We start from the raw sequence: 25,908 nt of genomic DNA, 5'->3' as shown, positions 1-25,908 counted from the left end.
TTTGCATAAATGCTACTTGGAAAGACAGCATAAGATGACATCTGGACAGGTGCCACTTTCCACTGATAGAGAAGAACTGGCCTCAGTTATACAGAGAGGTTTGTGGGAGCCAAAGAATCAGGAGAATTCCAAGCTCAGATTTTCTATTTGGTCCTCAATCTACAGAAAGTTTGACATCCCAGGTGAAGAACAAAAGGAAGCTGAGACTACCTGTGTGGGAAGGTCACTTTGAAGATCTTCACCTAAGTGACAAGCAGAGAACAGGAAGGACGACAAAATGAATTTAAGATACTCAAATTGCAAATATACCAATCCATTCCCAGTTGTTGTTGTTTTTTCTCCTCAAATGTTGGAGAAAGACATGCAGGAAGAACGGCCACTGACCGAGCTGACCGTACTCTCCACAGGGCTGAGAGTGGACAAGGTTCCCTTCCCGGTGCTGGGGGCTCGCCCTCGCTGGCGGGGAGGATGGTGTCCCCCACTCCAGGCCTGGCCTCCCCCCGGGAGGACTCTCTGCGCTCATGACATCTGACAGGGACCAAAACCAACAGCTGGCAGAGTAGTTAGGTTTCAGAAAACCCACTCTGAGCAGAAATACTTGGAGTGAGACATTATTTTCTTAAACCTTCACTGTGGGTTCAGAATCAAATAACCACTTCATGCAAATTCACTTCTTTTGATTCCCATAGAGGCAAGGTTTAGAATTTTAGTCCAATTTTTATTTAATCTGGCCTAAAAAATATATACTTCAGTGTTCAATGATTTGAAACTTACTCTAAGATATTGGGAATTAAATGGATTAAAAGCTTTAAGGAATATGAATATGTATGTGTGTGTATTCATATATTAAATGTTTCTTTTTTTTCTCACCTGCCCAGGGAGGGACTCCATCAGTGCAGTAAACTCTACTCTCTCTGGTGATCGTTTAGGACCAAGTTAACAGAATGGTGAGCAAAAGAAAAAAAAAAAATATATATATATACACACACACACACACACATATGTATATATATGTGTGTATATATATGTACACACACATATATGCAGAATTTAATGCAACATACACCACAAAAGGTTTCAGCACTCATTCTAGTAATAGTGTCCTTGCTGGCTTCTTCTTGGCCCAGAACGCACCCCCACCCCTGCCCAGTGGAAGCCCTCTTGAGGAATTCTCACAAATGGGTGAGTGACGGCTCTCAACAAGCCAGCAGAGAGCAAAGGGATGACGTCCCCAGTAGGCTCCAAAGATGTAAAAGCACGAAACAAAACCAAAAATGCAACAAAATGCCTTGAGCCCGCTACACAGAGTGAAGCAGTGTTTGGTGAAGGGCGTTTAAAAAGGAGGCCTGCATGTTGGCTGAGGTGAGCGGGGCCATCGCCCAATCCAGGGGAATCCCATGTCCGCTTCCATACGATTGGGAACAGCAAACCTTGAAGACAAAGCACAGTCCATCTGCAGCGGCCAGAGACCCCCAGAAAGAGTTCTGGACACAGGGAGAAGTGGTGGTCTCAGCACCCTTGCTCCCTTCTGTCCAAGCCCTTGGCAAGGACGTCCGCAGCTGGCGCTGCCTCCTCCAGCGGACACGGGAGGCTCCTTCTCCTGCACTCATCATTAGGTGCCTTTCCGCTCCGAGAAAACCAGCAAGGCCTCACCAAGTCCACCAAGCAGGAGGCTGCAAAAGCATCAGGAGGTCAGCTTTCCACGCCCTAGAGCCAGGGGATCACCTGGTGTCCACGTGCAACAGAGTGAGGGCTGCCCCCCAACCCATTCTGCCACTGGGACTCGCACCCCACTTCCAGGTCAGGCCCAGGAACCGCCCACCCAAACATCCAAAGTAAACCCAGCTGTGTGGTGGGAGGGGGCGGGCTGCAAGGTGGATCCTGACACCTTCCCTGGGGGAGGAGGGTGCTGTGTCCACTCATCTGACCAGGTGGAGGGGCAGGGCCTTGGCTGATGCTCTGGTGGGACTATCAGAGGAGGGCTTCACTGTGCCTTTGGCTAAAGAGGGCTGGTGGCTATGAAATCATGCAGGTATCCATAACTGTTGAATTATTGAGGTGACAGTCTGTGAGTCCTTTTCTTTCATTGAGACTAACTGAACATTGAAAGATGGAAATACTAAGGGGAGCCGTGAATTTCCCACCAGAGCAGAAATAAATACGGTCAGGGGTTTGGAAATGAACGAGCAGTGGGAGAACTGGAGACTAAGAACTAAACTGAATATTTTAACATGCCCAAAATGTGTTACATTCGAAGGTCTGGACATTTTCTATTTTGAACTTTTCAGTAGACAATCTGGTGTCTGTCTGAATCCCCAGGCATTCTTCCCAGAAAAGCACCTCTGAGGACTGAGCTGGGCAATCAGTACAGGATTCTGATGGGCAGGGGGTCCTCCACGATGACACGCCCTTGTTCAGAGGGGCCGACCGCCCTTTCGGTTCTACCCTCTTCCTCCTCACACCCACACGGCACGCACACCCAGGCTGCGGCTCCTTCGTGTTTCCAACACCCACCTGGGGTCCTGAATTCATGAAACACACACAGGCTGTGCGCCTTATCTTCCCGGTGGGAAATGTCACCTATGTAGGTGACTCTGACACATACATAACTTGTACCACATTTATTACAGGAATGAACTTAGTGTTCATTACAGCATTTAGTACAGGAATGAACTAAGTGTGAGACTATAAAAACAATACAATGAGTTCAAATAATGGCGCAGGCGTTTACGAGCTGTGCAATCCCGTGCATGTTATTCAGCGTTGGTTTCCGCCCCTGCACTGCAGGAGATCACACCTGACAGTCTCTAGGAGGCTTAGAAGGATATGCCCGAGGCAATCTGCCCCTCCCCCCAGGTGCTCGGCCTATAATGGACAAGCAATACAACGTTATTTCCTAGCAGCCCGCCCTCCCAGAGGGGCAGTCCCTTCCTCCTTGGCCCTCCTGGCTGGCCTCCCAACCTCTTCTTTTTTTTTTTTTTGTATTTTTCTGAAGCTGGAAACGGGGAGAGACAGTCAGACAGACTCCCGCATGCGCCCGACCGGGATCCACCTGGCACGCCCACCAGGGGCAACCGCTCTGCCCACCAGGGGGCGATGCTCTGCCCCTCTGGGGGGTCGCTCTGCCGCGACCAGAGCCACTCTAGCACCTGGGGCAGAGGCCAAGGAGCCATCCCCAGCGCCCGGGCCATCTTTGCTCCAATGGAGCCTTGGCTGCAGGAGGGGAAGAGAGAGACAGATAGGAAGGGGGGGTGGTGGAGAAGCAAATGGGTGCTTCTCCTATGTGCCCTGGCCAGGAATCGAACCCGGGTCCCCTGCACGCCAGGCTGACGCTCTACCGCTGAGCCAACCGGCCAGGGCCCCAACCTCTTCTTGAAGACTTCTAGTGAGGGGTGTACAGAGCAAGCCCGTCCCACCGCTGAGCAGCTCTAGCTATGGGATCCCAGCCAGCATCTATGCATCTGTGGCCGTCTCACATGGCTCCCCCCTGCAGGAGGCAGCCCTTCCTCACACTGAGCCAACAGCTGCTTCTTACAACCTCACCTGTGAATCCAAGTTCTGCTTTCTGGAGAAACGAAGAACAAATCTACTCCTTTATCATCCAACTGTCAACCCCAGGGAGTGGGGCATTCCCGTGAACCACCGTCACCTCTCCCTGGTGACTACAGGCCTCTCAGTAAGGGCAGAGAGAAGGGTTTGTCAAATAGCCAGGCACTGGGGGAGTGGGCTGGGAGGATGTCCCCTCACTCAGGTCAACAACCAGGCTGAGAAGTATTGGGGTGTGACAGAGAGGTACACCTTGTATCTTAAGCTCCAAGTCAGAATGTGCTTTCCTCTTTCCTACAGAAATATCATAGCAACAATAAATTGATAAAAGTCTCTGTAATACACAGTTAACTCATAATAATGTAGGTGAAGGTGGTGCCTACATTACGAATCAAATTTCTGAGGACTTTCTTAGATCTACACTCATCGTTTATAGGATTGCTTCTGTGCAAAACTGGGGTCCAAGTTCCAAAAGACCACATTCTGAAACATTGCATTTGTGCTCATCCCTGGTCTAGTTCAGGACCCAGATGCTGGAGGATCTGTTCTGTTGTCTCTTCTCTTTGGATGAAGAAGTGATTGTGAAGGGGAAGCCATTCTTTTCATACCAGGCTCACGTCTACGACCTGACTTCTCCTTTCAAGCACGTCTGTTCCCTCCACCGTTCCTAAAGGATGCATCCGCCATACGCCCAGGTCTCAAACACGTGGGCAAGAGCAGAGCCTCCGTGACCAGAGGAGAAGGCTGCAAAGAGCTTTGGACTTGGGAGGGCTTTACTTCTGCAAATGTAACTGGGGCTCCCTGTTTTCTACAGTTTCCACTAATCCTCCTTAATCACCAGGGGAAAAAGAACAGGCCTTCTGCCACTTTTACTCCCCCAGCCTTAGAACGCTGCCAAAGTGTAATAACCTTGCATTTCATCCTTTGGCTTAGCTATTTTCTGAAACACCAAAGCAGTTTAGTGAATGCTAAAATGAAAACAAGCCTTGGTTCAGTTTACTGCTGAGAGAGCCAGGGAGGTGAGCTTTGAAGTTGTTTTCTAAACAGCAGGAGACGCTGACATGGGGTGCAGGAATCTTAAGAGCATTACAACTATTTAAGTTGAAGCTTTACTGAACTGTTTGCAAATCTTGTAATCCCCATCATTCCTGAAATGAACAAACTTCATGTAACTAAGGCATAAACATCAGACTGCAGCAGCGCGTTCCCAGCCAGACATACGCATCCCTGGCTTCCTTGCAGGCAGCTATTTTCAGCGTCTCGCCGGTCCTTCTCTGTTCTCTCTTCGGGAGCCAAAGGCCCCATCTCCATTTTACATTTATTTATTATTGTGGTTATTCAATGAATTCCAGTTGAAGCCACTAGACGAAGGACAGAGACTCTATCCTTTTCCCAGCTGTAGGCCCAGCACTTAATGCAGCGCCCGATAAATATTTATTCAATGAATGATGTGCGAATGAAAAGGGGGCTACGTAATATACCCGACAAGCCCAGGGGGGGGCTCATGGCAGGCCTGCTGAGCTCAGTGACCAAAAGCAAGCACACAGGAGAGTTTGATCATAAATTCCTGACAGGCCAGGGTGGGTTGGCCTGTCCCAGGCATAGCGCTTCTGTAGCCAAGGTCATTCTTTACCCTACGTGAGCCCTCTCCACTGTTCTTATGCATCTAAGATAACCTTACCTTTTATTCTTTTAAATTTTATTTAGGAAATTAACTTTAACAAGGTGACATTGACCAATAAGAGCACATAGGTTTCGGCCCTGGCCGGTTGGCTCAGTGGTAGAGCGTCGGCCTGGCGTGCAGGGGTCCAGGGTTTGATTCCCGGCCAGGGCACACAGGAGAAGCGCCCATCTGCTTCTCCACCCCTCCCCCTCTCCTTCCTCTCTGTCTCTCTCTTCCCCTCCCACAGCGAGGCTCCATTGGAGCAGAGATGGCTCGGGCGCTGAGGATGGCTCCTTGGCCTCTGCCCCAGGCACTAGAGTGGCTCTGGTCGCAGCAGGACGTCGCTCCCTGGTGGGCGTGCCAGGTGGATTCCGGTCGGGCGCATGCGGGAGTCTGTCTGACTGTCTCTCCCCGTTTCCAGCTTCAGAAAAATACAAAAAAAAAAAAAAGAGTACATAGGTTTCAGGTAAACATTTTTATTATCACATTTGAACTGTTGAGTATGTTGTATACCCATCAGGATAACTTACCTTTGAAACGTCAGGGTAATTTTCTTGTCTAGACACAACTGCAGGCACCAGAGCACAAACCCACCAGAGCACGAGACCACAGTAGCCCGCACTGTTATCTTGTTCCCTGTATAACAAACATCTCTATGTGCTGTAACTGTTATTAGCCACCATGCACCCTCTAATGTAAGAAAGTGTTACCCGATTTGCTTTTTCTCTAACCCTAGGGATTTCCCCACTTGGCTCTCTCTGGCCTCCTTGTCCTGCCACCAGTGGATTCCATGCACCTGCCTTACGTTCCCCCCTTTGATTCTAATGCATGAAAGGAACTGGAAAATGGTCATTCGCTGGAGCATTTTCTCAGTCCATCAACATCTTGCTGATAGAATCAGTCAGAGTCCGAAAGACCAGTGTAACAGGCTTTAATGAAAGGAAACCTGCCCGGCTGTCTCGTAAGGGAGAGCAGCCCCGGCTACAGACTTAGGCCGCTTTTTAAGGGTTAGGTCAGGGAAATAAGAAGGGTGGCGGAGCATTTGCTGATTGGCTGCCGCTCTCGCTGGGCGCAGGGGTGCTTTTCCACTAATTATGGATGTTGGTGTATTTTCGATCGTCAGCAGTTTCAACCGTCCATGACTTCACTGGACATTCCTTTGTGGTTGGTCACCTGCCACAAGCCCTGAAATGAAACTCGTGCAGGCAGGGTTAAAGACATGAAAACTAAGACTTGCTTCTGGGCATGTCCTCAAAACTTGGCTCAAATAAACTCTTGTGAAACTTTTCTATTGGTTTGGATGTTCTTTTGTCAACAGATGGAATTCTAATGCTCACTCCCCCTTCTCCCATTCATATTTCAACCTATATTTTTTTCTCTTTTTGTCACCAAACTTTATCTCTCTAATATAATATACCATTCTCTTGGGGACTTGCTGAGTGACCGTTCATAACTTGATGAATTACTCTGTGATGAGATGTAATAAGCAATAGTTATTTAAAAGACACTTCTAAGCATTTCAAAGAGGAGGTTTCAGATTTTTAATTCAAATGAAAAACTGATAAACTTCAGACGCTGTGATCCAAATGCATGTTGCAGTGTGTTGGGAGAAGTTCTTTTTTCACCCCTAAATTCATTCTTCCTATGATTAGGCTTGGGCAGTCTCCATACAGACCCCAACAATGAAAGGTCTAGGGCATTTTTACTCAAGATCATTTTCTAAAGACTCTCGATGTTAGTGAAGTTTGTGCTAGGATTGAGTTCAAACGATCCTCATATTGCTAACCCATAATCAATGGCGGGTCAATGAATGACATGCAAGGCTAGAAGCTGATCACAGAATCCTGAGAACAATGTGGTTGTGTTCTGTTTATTCCTTTCTCTCCTTGTACCTAAACCATTCCAAAGACAAGAGTGACTCCCCTAGTCTAAAAAGCATTCAAAAAGGATGCACCCACTACAGGCACATATTTGATTCTTTTTGCTGAAATTTTGAAAAAAGGAATTCACATTGACACATACCATAAAACTCCATCAATTGATATTTTCAAACAACAGCTCAGATAAAGGTCTAATATCCAAAATATACAAAGAACTCATAAAACTCAACAACAAACAAACAAACAATCCAATAAAAAAATGGGAAGAGGACATGAACAGACACTTCTCCCAGGAAGAAATACAAATGGCCAACAGATATATGAAAAGATGCTCATCTTCTTTAGTTATTAGAGAAATGCAAATCAAAACTGCAATGAGATACCACCTCCTACCTGTTAGATTAGCTATTATTAACAAGACAGGTAATAGCAAATGTTGGAGAGGCTGTGGAGAAAAAGGAACCCTCATACACTGTTGGTGGGAATGTAAAGTAGTACAACCATTATGGAAGAAAGTATGGTGGTTCCTCAAAAAACTGAAAATAGAACTACCTTATGACCCAGCAATTTCTCTATTGGGTATATACCCCAAAAACTCAGAAACATTGATACGTAAAGACACATGCAGCCCCATGTTTATTGCAGCATTGTTCACAGTGGCCAGGACATGGAAACAACCAAAAATCCCATCAATAGATGACTGGATAAAGAAGATGTGGCACATATACACTATGGAGTACTACTCAGCCATAAGAAATGATGACATCGGAACATTTACAGCAAAATAGTGGGATCTTGATAACATGATACGAAGTGAAATAAGTAAATCAGAAAAAACCAGGAACTGCATTATTCCATATGTAGGTGGGACATAAAAGTGAGACTAAGAGACATTGATAAGAGTGTGGTGGTTACAGGGGGAGGGGGGAGAGGGAGAGGGAAAGGGGGAGGGGGAAGGGCACAAAGAAAACTAGATAGAAGGTGACAGGACAATGTGACTTTGGGTGATGGGTATGCAACATAATTGAACAACAAGATAACCTGGACATGTTATCTTTTTTTATTTTTTTTATTTTTATTTTTATTTATTCATTTTAGAGAGGGGAGAGAGTCAGAGAGAGAGAAGGGGGGAGGAGCTGGAAGCATCAACTCCCATATGTGCCTTGACCAGGCAAGCCCAGGGTTTCGAACCAGCGACCTCAGCATTTCCAGGTCGACGCTTTATCCACTGCGCCACCACAGGTCAGGCCGGACATGTTATCTTTGAATATATGTATCCTGATTTATTGATGTTGCCTCATTAAAAAAAATAAAATTATTAAAATTAAAAAAAAACTCCATCAATTGAAAATGAATAATTAAATATTAATCTGGTTATTTAAATTACCAGGCTTGCCACAGATTGTTTTTGTAAAAAACAAGATCACTAGCTGGACAAGAACAGTTGCTTTTTTTTTTTTTTTTTTTTTTTTTTTTTTGTATTTTTCTGAAGCTGGAAACAGGGAGAGACAGTCAGACAGACTCCCGCATGCGCCCGACCGGGATCCACCCAGCACGCCCACCAGGGGGCAACACTCTGCCCACCAGGGGGCGATGCTCTGCCCCTCTGGGGCGTTGCTCTGCTGTGACCAGAGCCACTCCAGCGCCTGGGGCAGAGGCCAAGGAGCCATCCCCAGCGCCCGGGCCATCTTTGCTCCAATGGAGCCTTGGCTGCGGGAGGGGAAGAGAGAGACAGAGAGGAAGGAGGGGGCGGGGGTGGAGAAGCAAATGGGCGCTTCTCCTATGTGCCCTGGCCGGGAATCGAACCCGGGTCCCCCGCACGCCAGGCCGACGTTCTACTGCTGAGCCAACCGGCCAGGGCCAAGAACAGTTGCTTTTAATTAAAGACATTAAAAGGTGGCCAGCATTGGACACTCAGATTTATAATTTTTCTGGGGTATGGATTTAGAAGGCTGGCCGCTCGTCTATTCAGTAAGCACTTAGTACGAGGTGAGAAGGCACAAAGGCGAATAAAACATGGTTTGGCTCCTGGAGGTGCTCACAGGGTTCTCCTGTCTCAGCGGGCCGGGAGTGATGGGAGCCGTGCTGACCCGGGGAACCTGTGCCCGAGTGAGGGGGCAGCCTCTACCCATTCCAGCAACTGCTGCCATGGGAAGTGCAGGCCCAACATCACAGCCCCTCCACATTTTCAAAAGAATCTGGAGATCTGGACTTTTATGGGAAAATCACCTGATTTCCGAATGTTGACTAATTAAAAATTTGAAAGGCAAAAAACAGGAAACAATAACTATCCAGGCAAACAAAACAAGCCTGCAGTCCTTGCCCTTTGTGACATCTGACCAACCTAAGCTCCCACAAGATAGAGACTAGCCCCGCCCCACCCAGGAGCGGAGAGCTGGTCACCCCGGTCACAGCTTGAAAAACAACCAGGCTATGGATGATGTAGACCAGCTCTGTGCAAAAGGCAGAAACTCTGAAATACAGGCTGACACTCCTCTTCTGGTGGTTCACTTTGTGGTTGGAAAATTCTTGGAGGCTGAAAACACGCCATCCTTAAACTCAAGAGTTCTCAAAAATCAGGAAATTCCAAAGTCAAGGTCCCTTTTGCAATCATCAGACTTGCTATTTCCTTGATTTGGGTACACGCAGCCTTTCTCTCTGTTTTGTTCAGGGCACACCATGAAGTTCACGGGATGTGACAGCTTGGAGGCAGCCTCTCACAGACTGCTGCTCTGCTATTCAGACTTGCATTTCCTCCCCATTGGAGCGCCATCTCACCCCCATTTCTCACACTCAGTTCAACACCTGGGACTTTTTTTCCAGTTATTCTGAAATGTACAAAATACAGTAGATGAGGGCTTATTTGTAAGAAAAAAAACCGTCAAGAATTTAGACAACTGCTGTGAAGGTTAAGACATAGATTTGGGGGACAGTAGTTCAAGAATGTACCGGGATATCTTGACAGTGGGGTTTTTGGACGTCACTGCCCACTGTGTGTGTCATGCCCTCCCAGAAGGTCAGGTGCAGAGGAAGAAGACGGGAGCACAGAATTAGCTCCCTGTCCCTCCGCCCAGCTCAGGCCAGAGGGGCCAAATCCTCTCCTACCCACAACCCAGCTAAGCCTCATCTTACTATATAAGGTTCAGTTCCAAGGCCCTGATCACCCAGTTCTCTCTCCCTCCTTCTGTCTTTACATTCATTGTTCATTCAGTTTCTTTTGTACCTCATGACTTCTCCTTCCCCTGAAAACTCCTTGAGAGCCAGATGTGTTGTGCTCCTCTCCTCCTCCTCCTCCTCCTCCTCCTCCTCCTCCTCCTCCTCCTCCTTCTTCTTCTTCTTCTTCTTCTTCTTCTTCTTCTTCTTCTTCTTCTTCTTCTAGAGATGGAGGGAGAGAGAGAACCAGGAACATCAAGCTGCTCCTGTATGTGCCCTGACCAGGGAATAAAACCCAACAACCTTTGCGCTCCAGGGCGACACTCCAGCCAACTGAGGTATCTGGCCAGGGGTTCATTTATACTGGTTTGTAGATAGAGAAAAGAAGGGAGAGAGAGGGGAGGAAAAAACCTTTGTTGTTTCACTCAGTCATGCATTTTTTTATTGTTTCCTGTGTGTGTTCCTTGACAGGGGATAGAACACTCAACCTTGTTTCGGGATGACACTCTTAACCAACTGTGCTAACTAGCCAGAGCATGTCTTGCGCTTCTTAAGGACTTCCACATATTTTGCATACTGCAGTCACTCAATATTTTTAGCTGATTGATAGAATTATAGCTTATAGCATTAAAAAAGTCTATGACAATAGAACCTTTTTCCTAAAAATGTTCTACTGGAATTCTTAGTCCACCATGTCAACTCCTGAATAAGAAACAGAGCTGTCTTGTTCTACGTAACTCTACTTCTGTTTGCTGTCAAGTCATCTAGATGCTCTTTATACATGATCACACTGGTGGGATGAGGAACATTTCAGTCGATTCTTCTTCCACCTCCTTTATGACTCACTTCTACCTAGGCACTACCTATATTATTGGTAGATCTTTGGTGTTTCCCAAATCAGTTCAGGGGGGGCAGGGGAGGATACGTGGCAGGTTATGGAGCCTTGGAAACAGAGACCTTCATTTGAATTCAGGTCCAATCACTTAGTAGCTATTAAATCTTTGGAAAAATCACTCAAATGTCTCTGAATCTCAGCATCTTCATCTTTAAAATGCGGATAAGTTGGAGGGCTGTTGTGAAACTCAGATATTAATGTAAAAATGTTTGAAACATAGTAGTTGCTCAATAAATGGTTAGTTATTATTATTAAAAGAAGAGGAGACAAGATCAGGAAGAAGAAGAGGAGGGCATGGAAGTATTGTCTAATTTTTCTTTTTCTCCCACTTTTCTTCTTGGGTCTTGAAATGCCCCCATTAGGCACTCTCAAGAGAGGATGAGAACGGCTTTTTCTGAACGCTGTGAGCCAAAAGATTCATTTCTGTCAGTCTGGGATGGTTTAGACATGGACCTGCCCTCAGGTAGGGAGATGAGCAACTACAGACAGACAGCGATTTTTCACTTTTATCCAAGAACAGTTTCTGGCACATATTAGACCTGTGGAAAATAATTTGTTAATTGAATGAACCCCGTTTAGCCCAAAGCCACACAAGATGCAAAAGTACCTCCTAGTCTTCCTCATCATGGTATCCACAGCCTGGTCCTGCCTCTCATTCATCCTACAGGAATCTTATACGGATGTTTAAAAAATAATACTGTTGTTTCTGTGGCTATGACAGATACACGAGGAAACTATTCACAAGAAGTGCTGGGAGACCAGAGGCACCCATGGGCACCCCAGGCCCCAGCGCCAGCCCCCACCAACCAGCACTGAGGTCCTCAGTCAAACAGGTGATGATTCTGTTGGTCCAACATGTAAGCAAATAAAAAAAATAAGGAGGGGGGATCAGCTTTTAGGATGGCTCTGATCCCAAGCATGAAAATACAAACAAACTTTTTTTTTTTTTTTGAGAACTATGCCTTATTTGAGCACAGCTAAACAACAATTTGCTTTTCTTTTCATATTGGCAAAGAAATATAAAGATCTATCTAAATTTTGTCTACACTTCAGCTTTAAAGTGCCATTCCAGAGGATAGGAGTCAGGGGGAATCTGCCAAACAGTATCTCAGAACTAGGATGGAAACAAGCATTATCTTAAGAGGCCCTAGGCTTGTGTTTCTTCCTCAAGCAAAGAACAAGAGACCAGTAAGCAGCCACACAAATATGAACTATTTCCCACAGTGCGCTGCATTAGTGATTCGGGCTGGGCAGCGGGCGGTGAGGTCCCGGGGGAGGAAAGCTGTGTCTCGAGGCCAGCAGCCGGTAGGCTGGGCAAAGTCCCAGCAAGGACCGAGCCAGTCCTGGGCGACAAGGGAAGCACCACGTGGTGTGTTTTCATCGTGAAGACAATAGAGCCCACCTCTCTGGCATGTACATTCCTGAAGCGAACACTGCATTTTTCTCATCATTAAACCAAACTGTTATGACTTCTGGCAGGTGTAACAGTGGGAGTGGAAGATTACAGACCTGGACTTTTACTCAGTGCACATCGTAAGTATACACCCCCAAATGAAGCATACCCAGTGAAGGGGGGCAGTGAGCAGTTTTAACACCTTAGACTTGCCATGACGCCCCCTCCCTCCCCTCCCCGCAGAGACAGCCAAAGCCCTGGGAACAAGGGCAGCACCCGTCTGCACGTGGTAATCTGGAGCAGACTCTCAACTTGGTCAGCTCTTCAGTGGGCAGAGCCTGTGCGGAGTTCAGAGGCAGATCGCACGAGATCGCTCCATTCTGTGCCCAGCGTGGCCGTGACCACCTGGCCCTGGAGCAGAACCACAAGGGGCCCGGGGGCCCTAACACGCCCCCAGGAGCTGTCACAGAGGGAGACCCCGCAGTCTGTCTGTGAAGGACGAGGCGAGGAGCTCCAGTCACACTGTCGGGCTGTGGCAGCAACACCCCCGAGCAGCTTCCATACGTCCTTGTCTCTCTCCGGCCAAACCCTTTGTGGCCACAGGCGCTGAGGCTCTGGCGCAGGGTCCTGTGAGCCTTTCCAGGAGCTATGGCTGAACCTACCCTCACAGCCGCCACCTCTGTCTCCTGGGTATCCTCCACATAGCCTTGTTCCAGGCGGCGGCTGCAGCCATCTGTCTAAAGTGGCCACATACTCTAGTCACCCCTAGCCCCCCTCACCTGCATCCAGCACGGAGCCCACATGCCCAGCAGGTGCTACCTTCTATGAAGGAGGCAGTCCGTAAAAAGCAGAACAACGGACAAGCACGGTAATGACTGTTGGAACCTCCAGGCAGGAAAGAAACAAGGCGACAGGAAGTAGCTGGGACCTGGTGTAGAATGTGGTCAGGGAAGGCCTGCTGAGGTCGCCTCGACATGCAGGCACGGAGGCTGAGAGGCCGGTGGCCAGCGGCAAAGCTGGGTGCATGGCAACCCAGGCCGAGCGGAGGAGCCCAGAGGCTCTGAGGGGCAATGTGGATGCCATGGTTAAGGAGGACGCAGAAAGACTCCCCCCTCTGCTGACCTCCAGGCCCCCTTAGTCACCTACCTACTGATATCACAACTCTCAGGTGTAACGGGCACCTCAGCCTTAACATATCCAACCCAACTCCTGATAATTCTCCACCTCCAACCTGCAAAAGCCGCCTTTCACATATACTTCGTCATCTCAGTGAAAGGCACCTGCATCGTTCTCCATGCTCAGGCCAGAAACGGAGTCACCCCAGACTCCTCTCCTTCTCTCAAGTCTCCGTGCCTTGCTGGCACCCTACCATATCCTAGCATTGCCAGTGCACCAGCCGGTCTTAGTCCCCGGGCACCTAGATCATGGCCAGAGCCCTTATTTGCTCTTTATGCTCCCCCCGCCCACCATCCCCGCCTGCTCTACAATAAACCCTCCACAGAGTAGACAGAGATGTGTGAGACTCAGAATCTTCTCATCTCATCCCTTCTCACTCAGGGGAAAGCCAAGCCCTTACAATGACCTTTAAGGCCCCACAGGGTCAGCTACCAACTACCTCTGTAGCCTTCTCTCCTACTACTCTCCCTCTTGCCACACTGCTCTGCTCTTCAAGCAGACCAAGCATACTCCCACCACAGGGCCTTTGCATGTGCTGTTCCCTCCGATAACCCATTACTCTCTTCCTCACTTCCTTCAGGTCTCTGCTTAGATATCATAGAGAGAGGCAGTGCTGCCTCTAAGCAAATGGATGCGTGCATGCTAAACAAGGATGGTTTGGACCTTGTTGACAAGAAAACAAATTGAGGTGTTAAAGAAAAAAAATCCAAATATAGCTATCTATATAAAATAGTAGTTCACCAATAGTGGCCACTCTTGTATGGATGAGAGGCTGAAAGGTGTTTATCTGTACGGCTGCAGTAAGTGTGGTATATTCAGCTTGTGAAGAGTAGAGTCATCGAGTTGTAAATCCATGATATATACACTCATCTGAGTGCATATTTAATGTCAATAAAACACATGCTCAACACATGCACCTTTTCTTCAACATTTGAGAGCATAAATTAGTATCCTGATGAAACCCAAACAGCTAATGTTCATTTCCTCTCTCTATGCAAACAGAGACTTACCATCCCACGGTTGCCCTGGTCGGGATCACATCAAACAGCAATATTGATGAACCAGCTGTGAGCACCTGCGGAAATAATTCCAACAAAAGGTCATCGGAGTGGTAAGACCTCGGCAGCCTTCTCTGGAGTCATTTTTCACAAGCTCAGCTCGAGTTAGCTCAGATCCCCAACATGAACACTTCTCTCCACTTCACGTCCTTTCCCCACACCTCCCACTCCCCTGTGCTTAGTGTGCCTCTGAGCAAAGCATTTGGTGCAGAGAATGCTAAATCCTAGTCGATGTTAGAGATGGGAATCTTCAAAGAAGCCTTTCATTTCCAAGCTCCTCAAGAGGAGGCACAGAGCCAGCACCTCGCTCACCTCTCTCCAGGGCAGGGCACAGCAGGAACACCTATTTCCACCTGGTCTCAGCTGTGCAGAATTAATCCCCAAACTTAATGATGCTCATTAACCCATTCCCAGATCCTCCAAATAAAAACTATCAGTCAACCTGCCTTTGCCTATGGCACTGTCCTTCCCCTGTCCTGACGCCTCTGTCTCTCTGGCCCACGGCACACACTCTAAAAAACAAGGTGCTTCCTGGGGAAGAGACCAGTTAAATCATTAATTAATTATCTTCAAATATCTAGAAGCCAGGGAGTGGGGGTAGAGGTCACTCCCATGTCTCTCTGAGCTAGAAATTACAAAAAAAGTCTCGTAGGAAGGTCAGTAACAGGACTCCAGCACTGCCTTTAAACAGTTGACACAAATAATGTATTTGAACCAAATCCCAATTTTTTAAATCTTTTATTTTTTAGCACATGTGTATGCACAAGAGCAAGACAGAGTCAGAGAGACAGACAGACATGAAGGGAGAGAGATAAGAAGTATCATCTCATAGTTGCAAGCACCTTAGTTGTTCACTGATTGCTTTCTCATTGTTTGTTGCTGAGCCAGTGACCCCTTGCTCAAACCAACAACCTTGGGTTCAAGCCAGCAACCTTGGGCTTCAAACCAGTGACCTTGGGCATCAAGCCAGTGAGCTTTGGGCCCAAGCCATGACCCAGTGGGGTCATGTCTATGATCCCACGCTCAAGCCAGCAACCTCAGGGTTTTGAACCTGGGTCCTCAGCGTCCCAGGTCGATGGTCTATTCACTGAGCCACTACCTGGCCAGGCCCCAAAACAATTTTGCCAACACTTAGAGTGTCTGCTCAGGGAAAGATGTCCCCCCACCCAAGAATTCTGCACTCTGGCATGCCAAACACTTTTCCCTGGGAAGGTCCCCTTAGGACTGGCTTCCTTGCAAGAAGTGAGAAGCAGGTTATATTGGGATGGGCCACTCAGGCTGGACGCCTCTGCAATGTCCACTACCATCTCACTCAAAAGGACCTCATATGTTGTCACAGAGGTCTCTTCAGGTCTTCCAGTGAGCAGATGGTCAGAAGGAAGAAGAATATTTACTGAGTCTCATTGTCACTCATTTACCATCTCCAAAAGAATTCTGGAAGTATAAACCAAGAACTTTGGTATATAAACTGTGAGGTTTGGAACCTTTGTAGTTTACCCACTTGGGGTCACTTTCTGTTTGCTTCCCTTTACTGATTTATGGCGAAAAAAATCTTGACAACATAAAAAACCTGTATTGTCTTCAGGAACAAAAATGGAGCGGCAACAAGGTCAGAGAGTCAATTGACAAACAGAATCCACAGGACAAAGAAAGAAAACTTTCCCAGTGTTGGGTGGTGAGCTTTATCTTTAAAAATACGATGAATGGCACCTGTTCCTCCAATCCACCACCCCTTTTGTTTCTTTTAGGTCCTTTGCATCTATGGTATAAATACAGTGGGCCTAAACCATTATTACCCTGCAATGCAGTCATCTGGTTTTGGAAACAAGGTTATACTAACCATATCAGTTAGTTCATCAGCTTCCTTATTTTCCTGTAAAGAGTAAACATGATCTTTACTATGGAAACTTCTAGTGCGTGGTGATCTTTAATGGCCACCGTGCCAATCAAGTCTTGTCTTTCTTTTTAATTCCCGTTTGCCATTTTCAGTTTTTCCCAACATATATTTCATCTAGGTTGTACAACTTATTACATTTGGCTGTTTGGAAAAATATTATTTTTATCTCATTTGTACCCATTTTTTTTTACCTTTCTTTTTATTTTTACTATTGTCATTTTATCTCCCTCCTCCCTCCTCATTCCTTCGTTTTAACTAATGTTAATCTTGTTAACTCCGTTTTACTTTTAAAACTTCTTGAATATTGCAAGGATGGTGCTAATTGTATTTCTTGGAACTGCTGAAGAATACTCTGTTCTACTGAGGGATGTTAGCGATGCTGGAAGCTTGGCATCATGGGACACTTCATTGAGTTTCTGAAAGTGGTCCTAATTCTTCGCCATTGTGCTATCTCCTGCGTTCCTTTTTACCAGCTCTTTTTCTCTTTTATTCCAACTTCATTGAGGAACACTTGACAAACATATCTGTATATATTTCAAGTGTATACGTGACAATCTGACACACATATATAATCATAACCTTCTTTGGTCAGCTTCTCTCCTTACCTCTGATAGGCTCTTTCATATGACTGTCAGTCTAGTCTGTGACGCTGACAGCTCCTATGTACCCTGCAATAGTCACAGTCTAGGACTTGTGCCTCCGGTCCTCCGTGAGTTCTCTAGCTTAGGAAAAACCTCATCTGTTGTGAGACAGAGAGCTGACCTGTTTGTACCTATTAACTGCAGCTTTTGCCAAGAAAAACATATCTTAATATTTTCAAACTAGCTCTTACTTGAAAATAAGGTGGGTTAAGTAGCCACACTGCGCCTTTTCCATCGGCCGCTTCCTGGAAATGTGTGCATAGTCTCCTGCCTTGCTCTCGGGCCACTTTTTCAAACTTCTCTAAATTTTTATCTCTCAGTGAGCAAATGTTCTGCTGGCTGCCTCACCGAAACTTCCAAGATCGGTTTGTCTTATTTCTGTAGAGAATGCACAGTGAACTTGCTTGCACTGTGGAGCACTGTGGAGTTAGATGGGCTACTTTAAGAAACTGCAGTTTCTTAGGCTTCTCTACTTTATTTCCATCACCAGCCCTAGCACTCAGCTCTTTTTGGAGGCATGTTCCCTCCTCTCTCTCTCTCTCTCTCTCTCTCTCTCTCTCTCTCTCACACACACACACACAGTCACCAAAGTTTTACCACTTCAAAAAAGGCACGACATAAGAACAAGTAACAGCCAGCATAACCTCGCTGAAGTGTAGTTGGTCAACTCAATTTACCCACTTTGTGACTCATCCTCGCACACCCACCTCACCGTGTGTGAGGTTCAAATTCATACCTCAGCAAAGTGATAGATTTCTGTATGTCACGAGCTGTCAGGGCTGCTCAAGAACACTCAAAGATTTCAATGATAAATCTGCCCATGCCAGGGGCCCTCTCCACTTCTAATGCCACTAAGGAGTAAACAGAAGCCAGGAGAGGCTGGCTGTACGAGTCTGGATACTGAATGTCTCGTGTATAGTCACCTAGGGTAGAACTCGCAAGGTGAAGGGGACTCCCTAAGCAGAAGTGATAAGATTAGCTCTGGGGGTGGGGGGTGGGTACTTCATGGCAGTGAGGAACAGAACCAACACCCTGACTCCCGGGTCAGCCTTCTCTCACAGCCTGAAACTCAAGCAGGGTCTAGTGAGCTCCATGCAGCTTTTTAAATTAATTAATTAATTTATTTATTGGTGGGGAAGGGGGTGGAGAATTCACTGAAAGCAGGGACTCAAACAGGTATTCGTAAGTCTACTATGTTCATAGCAGCAAACCTCATGATAGCTAAAATTTAAAAGCAACCCAAGTGTCCATTGAAGGATAAAGGGATAAACAATATGTGATGCATACACGTAATTGTGAAATTATTTAGTCTTAAAAGGGAATTCTGCAATGTGTTACAACATGAATGTACCATGAGGACATTATGCTAAGTGAATTAAGCCAGACACAGAAGGACAAATACTGTATGACTCCACCCACATGAGATACCTACATGATACCTACTCATAAAGACAGAGTAGAACAGAGGTTATCAGGGCCTGGGATGAACGAGGAGTTAGCGGTTAATTAGCGTTCAGTTTGGGATGATGAAAAAGTTAGGGAGCTGGATGTCAGGAAAAGCATGGACTTTAAAATAAAAAACAACCTTTAAAATGGCTAAAATCTGCTCATGGAAAGAAGACTTCAAGTTACTCTTGGAAGTTGACATTCAAGAGCCACCAAAGCAGCAGCCATTACTACCATTGTTCTCGCTTACAGAAAGGCATTTTTAAAAATACAAATTTTTTCTCCGAAGAAGAAAGAGTTTTGGGGTCTGAGGAATGTCTCCCTCGTACACGCAGATCTGAATAACAAACAACAGGACCTGCACAGGCAGAGGGATGCCAACAACAGCAGAACTCAGGACATTGTTGTGTCTGCAGTGGGGCTCTGAACTTCCTGGCTTTGTCCATGGATGTCACAACCTCTGAGTTATTTAAACAGAGCTTGGTATGTAAAGCAGGTCAGGTTTGTCTTTTAAACATTCATTTTAATCATAAGACAAATGGTCTATCTCAGGGGTTGGGAACCGTTTTGGCTGAGAGAGCCATGAACACCACATATTTTAAAATGTAATTCCACGAGAGCCATACAACGACCCGTGTACGTTAGGCATTATCCAATAAAAATTTGGTGTTGTCCCGGAGGACAGCTGTGATTGGCTCCAGCCACCCACAACCATGAACATGAGTGGTAGGAAATGAATGGATTGTAATACATGAGAATGTTTTATATTTTTAGTGTTATTATTTTTTTATTAAAGATTTGTCTGCGAGCCAGATGCAGCCATCAACAGAGCCACATCTGGCTCGCGAGCCATAGGTTCCCGATCTTGGTATCTGTTTAAAAGAAAATAAAAGGGAGAGGATGTTAATGGGCACCTGCCAGTTAGTCATGTATTTGGAGGAGAATCAGAGATTTGGGCTTGTTATTTGTTATTGATATGTTGTTGTTTAAATACATATGAATTTCTTTAAAAAGTGTCTGAATGGCGCATGCGTAGAAGCCCCCCTCCACTCTCCTTAGTTACAGTCTGTGCAGCCCCCACTTAAAACTGGCTATAGTTTTTCAAACACAGTTTCATACCATCATCTTGCCTTTGCTCCACTGGAGCAAGTTCTCTCTGCCTGGAATAATTTCACGGGCCTCCCGACACAATTCCTACTCACCTTTTGAAAATCCATCTCTTGAAAACTTTTCCTAACCTGGCCTACCCACACATCGAGTGGATCAGGCACGTCTTCTGGGGGTTTCCATACGAATTGCCATTGCACATGCCAAATGACTGACCTGTGTGGTCTCCCCAGCCAGGCGTGCACTATTCATCTGTTCAGGGCCTAGCTGCACACGGTAAGTGCCTGACACATTTCATGGAGCTGCACTAGATTGTCAGAGCTGGTTATATAATCCCACAGGTCACAGTAATGTTTATTTTAAAATTCCTTTTCATATACTAAGGATGCTTAGAGTCTAGACCCAAGAACTATGGGGACATTCTCTTTGCCCCTAATGGGGACATGCTTCTTTGACCAATCAGCTCCATGGGGCTAGGAAGAGCTCCACAGAGAGCATGGAGAGTGGCTCTCTGGTTCCTAGTCCAAAAATGCCACGAAAGGTTCTGATTGGCTCCTGGACCAAATGACTGTGGTCTGGGAGGTAGAATAATGTAAGAACATGAGAGCTCACCCTTGAACTTGATCATTGAATGGACAAGGGAACAAATACGCTGGAAGATGTCTTCTATATCCCTGCCATAAATATCATCTGGAAGCTTGTAGGAAATGCAGAGTCTCAGGCCCTGCCACAGTCTTATTGAGCAACATCTACATTGGAACAGATCCCCAAGTGATATGCATGCACATTAAAACGTGAGGAGTTCCACTCCACGCCCTCCAATTCCAGCACTGTTTCCACACCTGCTCAGTCCAGCTGGTATTGCCACATCTTCCAGGAAGGGCAGACTCCAGTTTTCTCACAAGCTGCAGAGCTGGAGGTGTGAGTCAGACATGCCTGGAGTCTGTCTGTGTGACAGAGTCACATATGAATGTTACTAACCCAGCCATCCTATTAGGTTAAAGAGTAAATCTAATAAAAATTTACAGTCTGAGAGCAGGCCACCCCCCGCCCCGACCCAAGGAACAATTCCAAATCCATCAGACAGAAACCATAGCTAAGACTGAGAACTCTATCTGGCATTTTAAAAATATTCAATGAACCCTTATTACCAATCCTATGATTTATTACCATGATCACTATAATTATTAATTAGAGAAAACTCATGCTAAATTTGGGTATGGCTGTTAACATTATTTGTATCACCTCATTAAAATATATAATAAGTTCCCTGGCTGGGTTGCTCAGTGGATAAAGTATCGTCCCAGAGCACCAAGGTCGCGAGTTTGACCCCCCGTCAGAGCATGTGCGAGAAACAATCAATGAGTGCACAACTAGAGGGAACAACTAAGTGGAACAAGTTGATGTTTCTCTCTCTCTCTCTCTTTCCTTCTCTCAACCATTGGAAAAAATTTAAAAATATATAAATATGTATATAATGAGCCATTAATTTTTCCAGATATCAGAAAACCAACACTTAACATAAACACAATGGGATTGAGAATATACAGGGTGGGCAAAAGCAGGTTTACAGTTGTGAGTGTGCAGAACAGAGTTCATTCTTGTATTATTACTTACTAATTACTGTATTATTTTCTATACAAACAACTATAAACTTACTTTTGCCCCACTTTGTATATAAGAAACAAAAACAGGTTAGGGTCATGTGAAATAAGGAGACATTTTAAACTTAAAGAAAGCTTAGATGGCTTTTTCCAATTACAGTTTACTTAGATGATTTTTAACAAACTCCTAAATTTTACAGAAGAAACAGGAGAACAGTGTTGGGAAAAAAATGTGACATGAATATCTAGTTCATGAACAGTAAAGGGAAGAAAGTAACCAAATTTAAAGAGGGCACAAAACATCCATGACTAAGCAACCCAGGCTCCACGGGGTCACATGTATGAGCTCATGTGCTCCTCACAACAGCCCCACATACGGTGTGCTGAGTCCCAACTTGCAGAGGAAGAAACTGAAGCTCCCAGAGGTTAAGAGCCTTGTCAAAGAACACAGTCACAACGAGGGAAGAGTTGGGACCAACACGCAAGTCTCCCAACTCCTGTCCAATCCTCCTTTTCCAACTCTAAGCTACATGGTGGTAGCTTTACTAAACCATGACTCAGTAGTTCTCAAGCCTATTTGCATATCAAAATATCATGAAAAGTAAAAAAAACCCAAAAAAACAAAACCCCAAACTGTCCCATATCAATCAAATTGCCATATCATATAATAAAGCCCAGGTATCAGCATCTAAAAAAAAGACCCTCTAGTGATTCACACATGAAACTAGAGTTGAATCCATGATTACTAATATATTATTAGTTTGAGTAGAAGTATTCATAAAACTGCCCCAAATTCATGGAATCACTTGAAAACATTGATGAATAGGACAGAACTGGTCAAAAAGACAGCGTCATTATCATTGCCATTATCACCATTAGCATCATAGATATCACTTACTGCACCATTTTACATTCCCACCAGCAGTGTATGAAGTTTCAAGCTCTTTACATCCTTGTCCTTATCTGCCTTTTTTATTATTGCCACCCTTGTGGGTGGGAAGTGGTATTTCACTGTGGCTTGATTTGCATTTCCCTAATCAGGACATCTTTTCATGGGCATACTGATCATTTATTTATCTTCTTGGAAGAACTGTCTATACAGATCCTTTGTCCATTTTTCAACTGAGTTGTAATCTACCATTTTACTATTGAGTTTAAGTTCTTTATATATTCTACACAAAAGTCCCTTATCAGATATGTCTGTAAATTGTCTTTTTACTATCTTAATGGTATCCGTTGCAGCACAAGTTGTTTTGGGTTTTTTTCTAAATTCTGAAGTTGGAAACGGGGAGGCAGTCAGACAGACTCCCGCATGCGCCCAACCGGGATCCATCTGGCATGCCCACCAGGGGGCGATGCTCTGCCCATCTAGGGCGTCACTCTGTTGCAACCAGAGCCATTCTAGCACCTGAGGCAGAGGTCATGGAGCCATCCTCAGCGCCCAGGCCAACTTTGCTCCAATGGAGCCTTGGCTGCGGGAGGGGAAGAGAGAGACAGAGAGGAAGGAGAGGGGGGAGGGGTGGAGAAGCAGATGGGTGCTTCTCCTGTGTGCCTTGGCCGGGAATCAAACCCAGGACTCCTGCACGCCAGGCCGACGCTCTACCACTGAGCAAACTGGCCAGGGCTGCAGCACAAGTTTTTAATTTTGATGAAGTCCAATTTATCTATTTTCCTTTTTGGTTGCTTCTGCTTTCATTGTTAAAACCACAATCTGTGTTGTAAGGAATTGTAAACTACTAATCTAACCAACACCTTAACTAACACTACACAGATATCCTACCATTATATTATGGTTTCCTTTTCATAGAGTCATCCATTCCTTCTACCTTCAAATACTTATTTTCTATTTCAAAACATTATCCAAATTTTGTTCTGCATTATTGATTTATAATGAGTTTCCAATGTGATTTCAGGAAAGAAGCCAGTATCATGCTATGTGATATGAATAGAGGTTTTGTGATTCAATAGAGATCTGGGGATTAAGAGATCTAATAAGCATATACAGCAGATCCTCAAATAATATTTTGTTATAATGTTGATGAGAAAAAAAAAAATCTACTCCCAGGTGTCGCCAATGTCTGTGGAGTTTGCATATTCTCCCCGTGTCTGTGTAAGTCTTCTCTGGGCACCCTGGTTTCCTCCCACATCCCAATGTGCACATCAGGTGAACCGGCGAGTCAGCTGTTCCTGTATGAGTGAGTGTGGGTGTGAGTGTGGGTGCACCCTGAGATGGAAGGGCGTCCTGTCCAGAATTTGTTCCTGCCTTGCACCCTGAACTGTGATAAGCAGGTTGGAATATAATTGTCTTACTTTTTAAAATCTTTTTTAAATGTACATGTGGATCACATTTAACCCTGACTCTACTTATTTTTCCTGCCTAATGATATTAGGTACCACCTTTTATTGTACCACAGGGAAAATATATATCAAAAAAAAACATACAATTTTTTTTTTTTACAGAGACAGAGAGAGAGTCAGAGAGAGGGATAGACAGGGACAGACAGACAGGAACGAAGAGATGAGAAGCATCAATCATTAGTTTTTTGTTGTGCATTGCGACACCTTAGTCGTTCATTGATTGCTTTCTCATATGTGCCTTGACCGTGGGCCTTCAGCAGACAGAGTAGCCCCTTACTCGAGCCAGTGATCTTGGATCCAAGCTGGTGAGCTTTTTGCTCAAACCAGATGAGCCTGCGCTCAAGCTGGCGACCTCGGGGTCTCGAACCTGGGTCCTCGGTATCCCAGTCCGACGCTCTAGCCACTGCGCCACCGCCTGGTCAGGCAAAAAAACATACAATTTTGAAACCATTTATTTTTGTGTGAAATGGTTTTTAACAAGTTTATATAAGCTTAGGATTCAAATTAAAATATAGCTCACACTTATTTCAACATTAAATATTAATAATGTTTTAGGTCTTTATTGAGAAGTGTGATGATGTTTTCATGCCAGAAATATGCTGTGGGAATTTAACTCGTTTACACATCAATTAGCTTGTGATAAAAATGGTTTCATTATATATCGTTTCACTTAATGTTGCAATTTCCAAGAACCTAGTGATGATGTTAAGTGAGGACTTACTGTATTTAATGAAAGAATCCAGAAAACTTTATGTAGTAATTCTCCAAATAGATTCATAGTAATTTTGAATAGCTTAGTGACCAGTTCTTTAAAGTAGCAATAGTGGAACGAAGGGCTAAGATTATCTAATCTCTCCCCCCAAATTTCAGTCCTTTAAAGATGTCATTCCATTGTCTAATGGTATTCATAGCTTCAATTGAAATATCAGTTGCTTTTTATATTTAAGGTAATGACCTTTTTCTTTGATTGATTTTTAAGATTTTTCTTTTTATCTTTGGTTTTCAACAGTTTGACTGCGATATGCCTTGCAGTACTTAGGTATGATTTTCTTTGTATTTCTTGTCCAGGGTTGATGTCTTTCAGCAGTTTTGGAAAATCCTTAGTCATTCTCCTTTCAAATATTGATTCTCTCCAATCCCTCTCTCTTTTTAGCTTGTAGAACTTCAGGTACACATATATTACACTTGTTTTTGACAATTTCCCCATGTCTCTTATGCTTTGTTCTGTTCTTTCAACTCCTTTTTCCCCTCTTTATGCTTCACTAATCCTGCTATGCTGTGCTGATCTGATGAAACCCATAAAATACATTATTAATCTCAGATATATATTTTCAGTTCAAAAACTATTTTTTTTATAGATTCCAATTTTGCACTGAAATTCTCCTGTGATTTAATTAATCTTTTCTTCTGTTTTTTAAAAGATATTATTCATAATCATTTTTAAGTTATTGCTAGCATCAACATCTGGATCATTTGTAGTTTTATTGCTATTATTTTTTCCACTGGCCCATCATGTTTTCCTGACTCTTCACATGCCTATTACTTTGACTATATGTTGGACATTGTGTAAAAGAAAACTGTAGAGGCTCCAGCTGATAGTTTCAACCAGAAGTGTTGCTCTTTTCCTCTAACAGGATGATGAGCTCAATCCAATCAGGGGTTGAATGAATCAGAGATGAGCTGAAGCTCTAGTATGATTCAATCCATCTCTATTTTATCTTCTTTCAGGATGGCCCTCAGAGATTTGTGCTTAAGACCTTGATGGATCTCTGTCTCATCCCTGAAAGTTCTGCCTTTTGAAAGTTTTGACCTTAGCATTTTTGCATCTCATCCCACATAACTTCAAAATCTGGTACTTGTACATTAGCTACAGGTTCCTCCTTCCAGCAGGAATTTGTCTTCTAAGCACCCCAAAGCTATGAGAATTTTCACTTTTCTTTCTGGGCTAGCCTGAAGCCTCCTGAACAGTGACTCAAACTCATCAAATGTCTCATGGAAAAATTGGATTTGCCTTTGGGACTCTTCTAATTTCCAATCTATCAAGCCAGTTCCACATAACTGCCAAAAGCTCTGCTAGTTTCTTTTTCCTAC

At 44.9% G+C, this 25,908-nt stretch overlaps 1 protein-coding gene across 1 annotated transcript in view; it reads right to left on the bottom strand.

Moving 5' to 3' along the window:
- Nucleotides 1-1,174: 1,174 nt before the first annotated feature.
- The window catches only part of LOC136315052 (UDP-N-acetylglucosamine transporter TMEM241-like), a 127,375-nt gene continuing 102,641 nt past the window's right edge, over nucleotides 1,175-25,908 (bottom strand). Inside the window, exons 16-18 of the mRNA XM_066246248.1 lie at nucleotides 16,605-16,637; nucleotides 14,717-14,781; nucleotides 1,175-1,673 (exon numbers count right to left, since the gene is read on the bottom strand). Coding sequence (XP_066102345.1) covers nucleotides 1,613-1,673; nucleotides 14,717-14,781; nucleotides 16,605-16,637 — 159 coding nt within the window. The 3' untranslated portion in view covers nucleotides 1,175-1,612. The remainder of the gene's footprint in view (nucleotides 1,674-14,716; nucleotides 14,782-16,604; nucleotides 16,638-25,908) is intronic.

The sequence above is a fragment of the Saccopteryx bilineata genome, chromosome 11, assembly GCF_036850765.1.
Source record: "Saccopteryx bilineata isolate mSacBil1 chromosome 11, mSacBil1_pri_phased_curated, whole genome shotgun sequence".
In the NCBI taxonomy this organism is placed as follows: Eukaryota; Metazoa; Chordata; class Mammalia; order Chiroptera; family Emballonuridae; genus Saccopteryx; species Saccopteryx bilineata.
The sequence above is the reverse complement of the archived record's forward strand: the minus strand, read 5'-3'. Positions and strand labels throughout refer to the sequence as shown.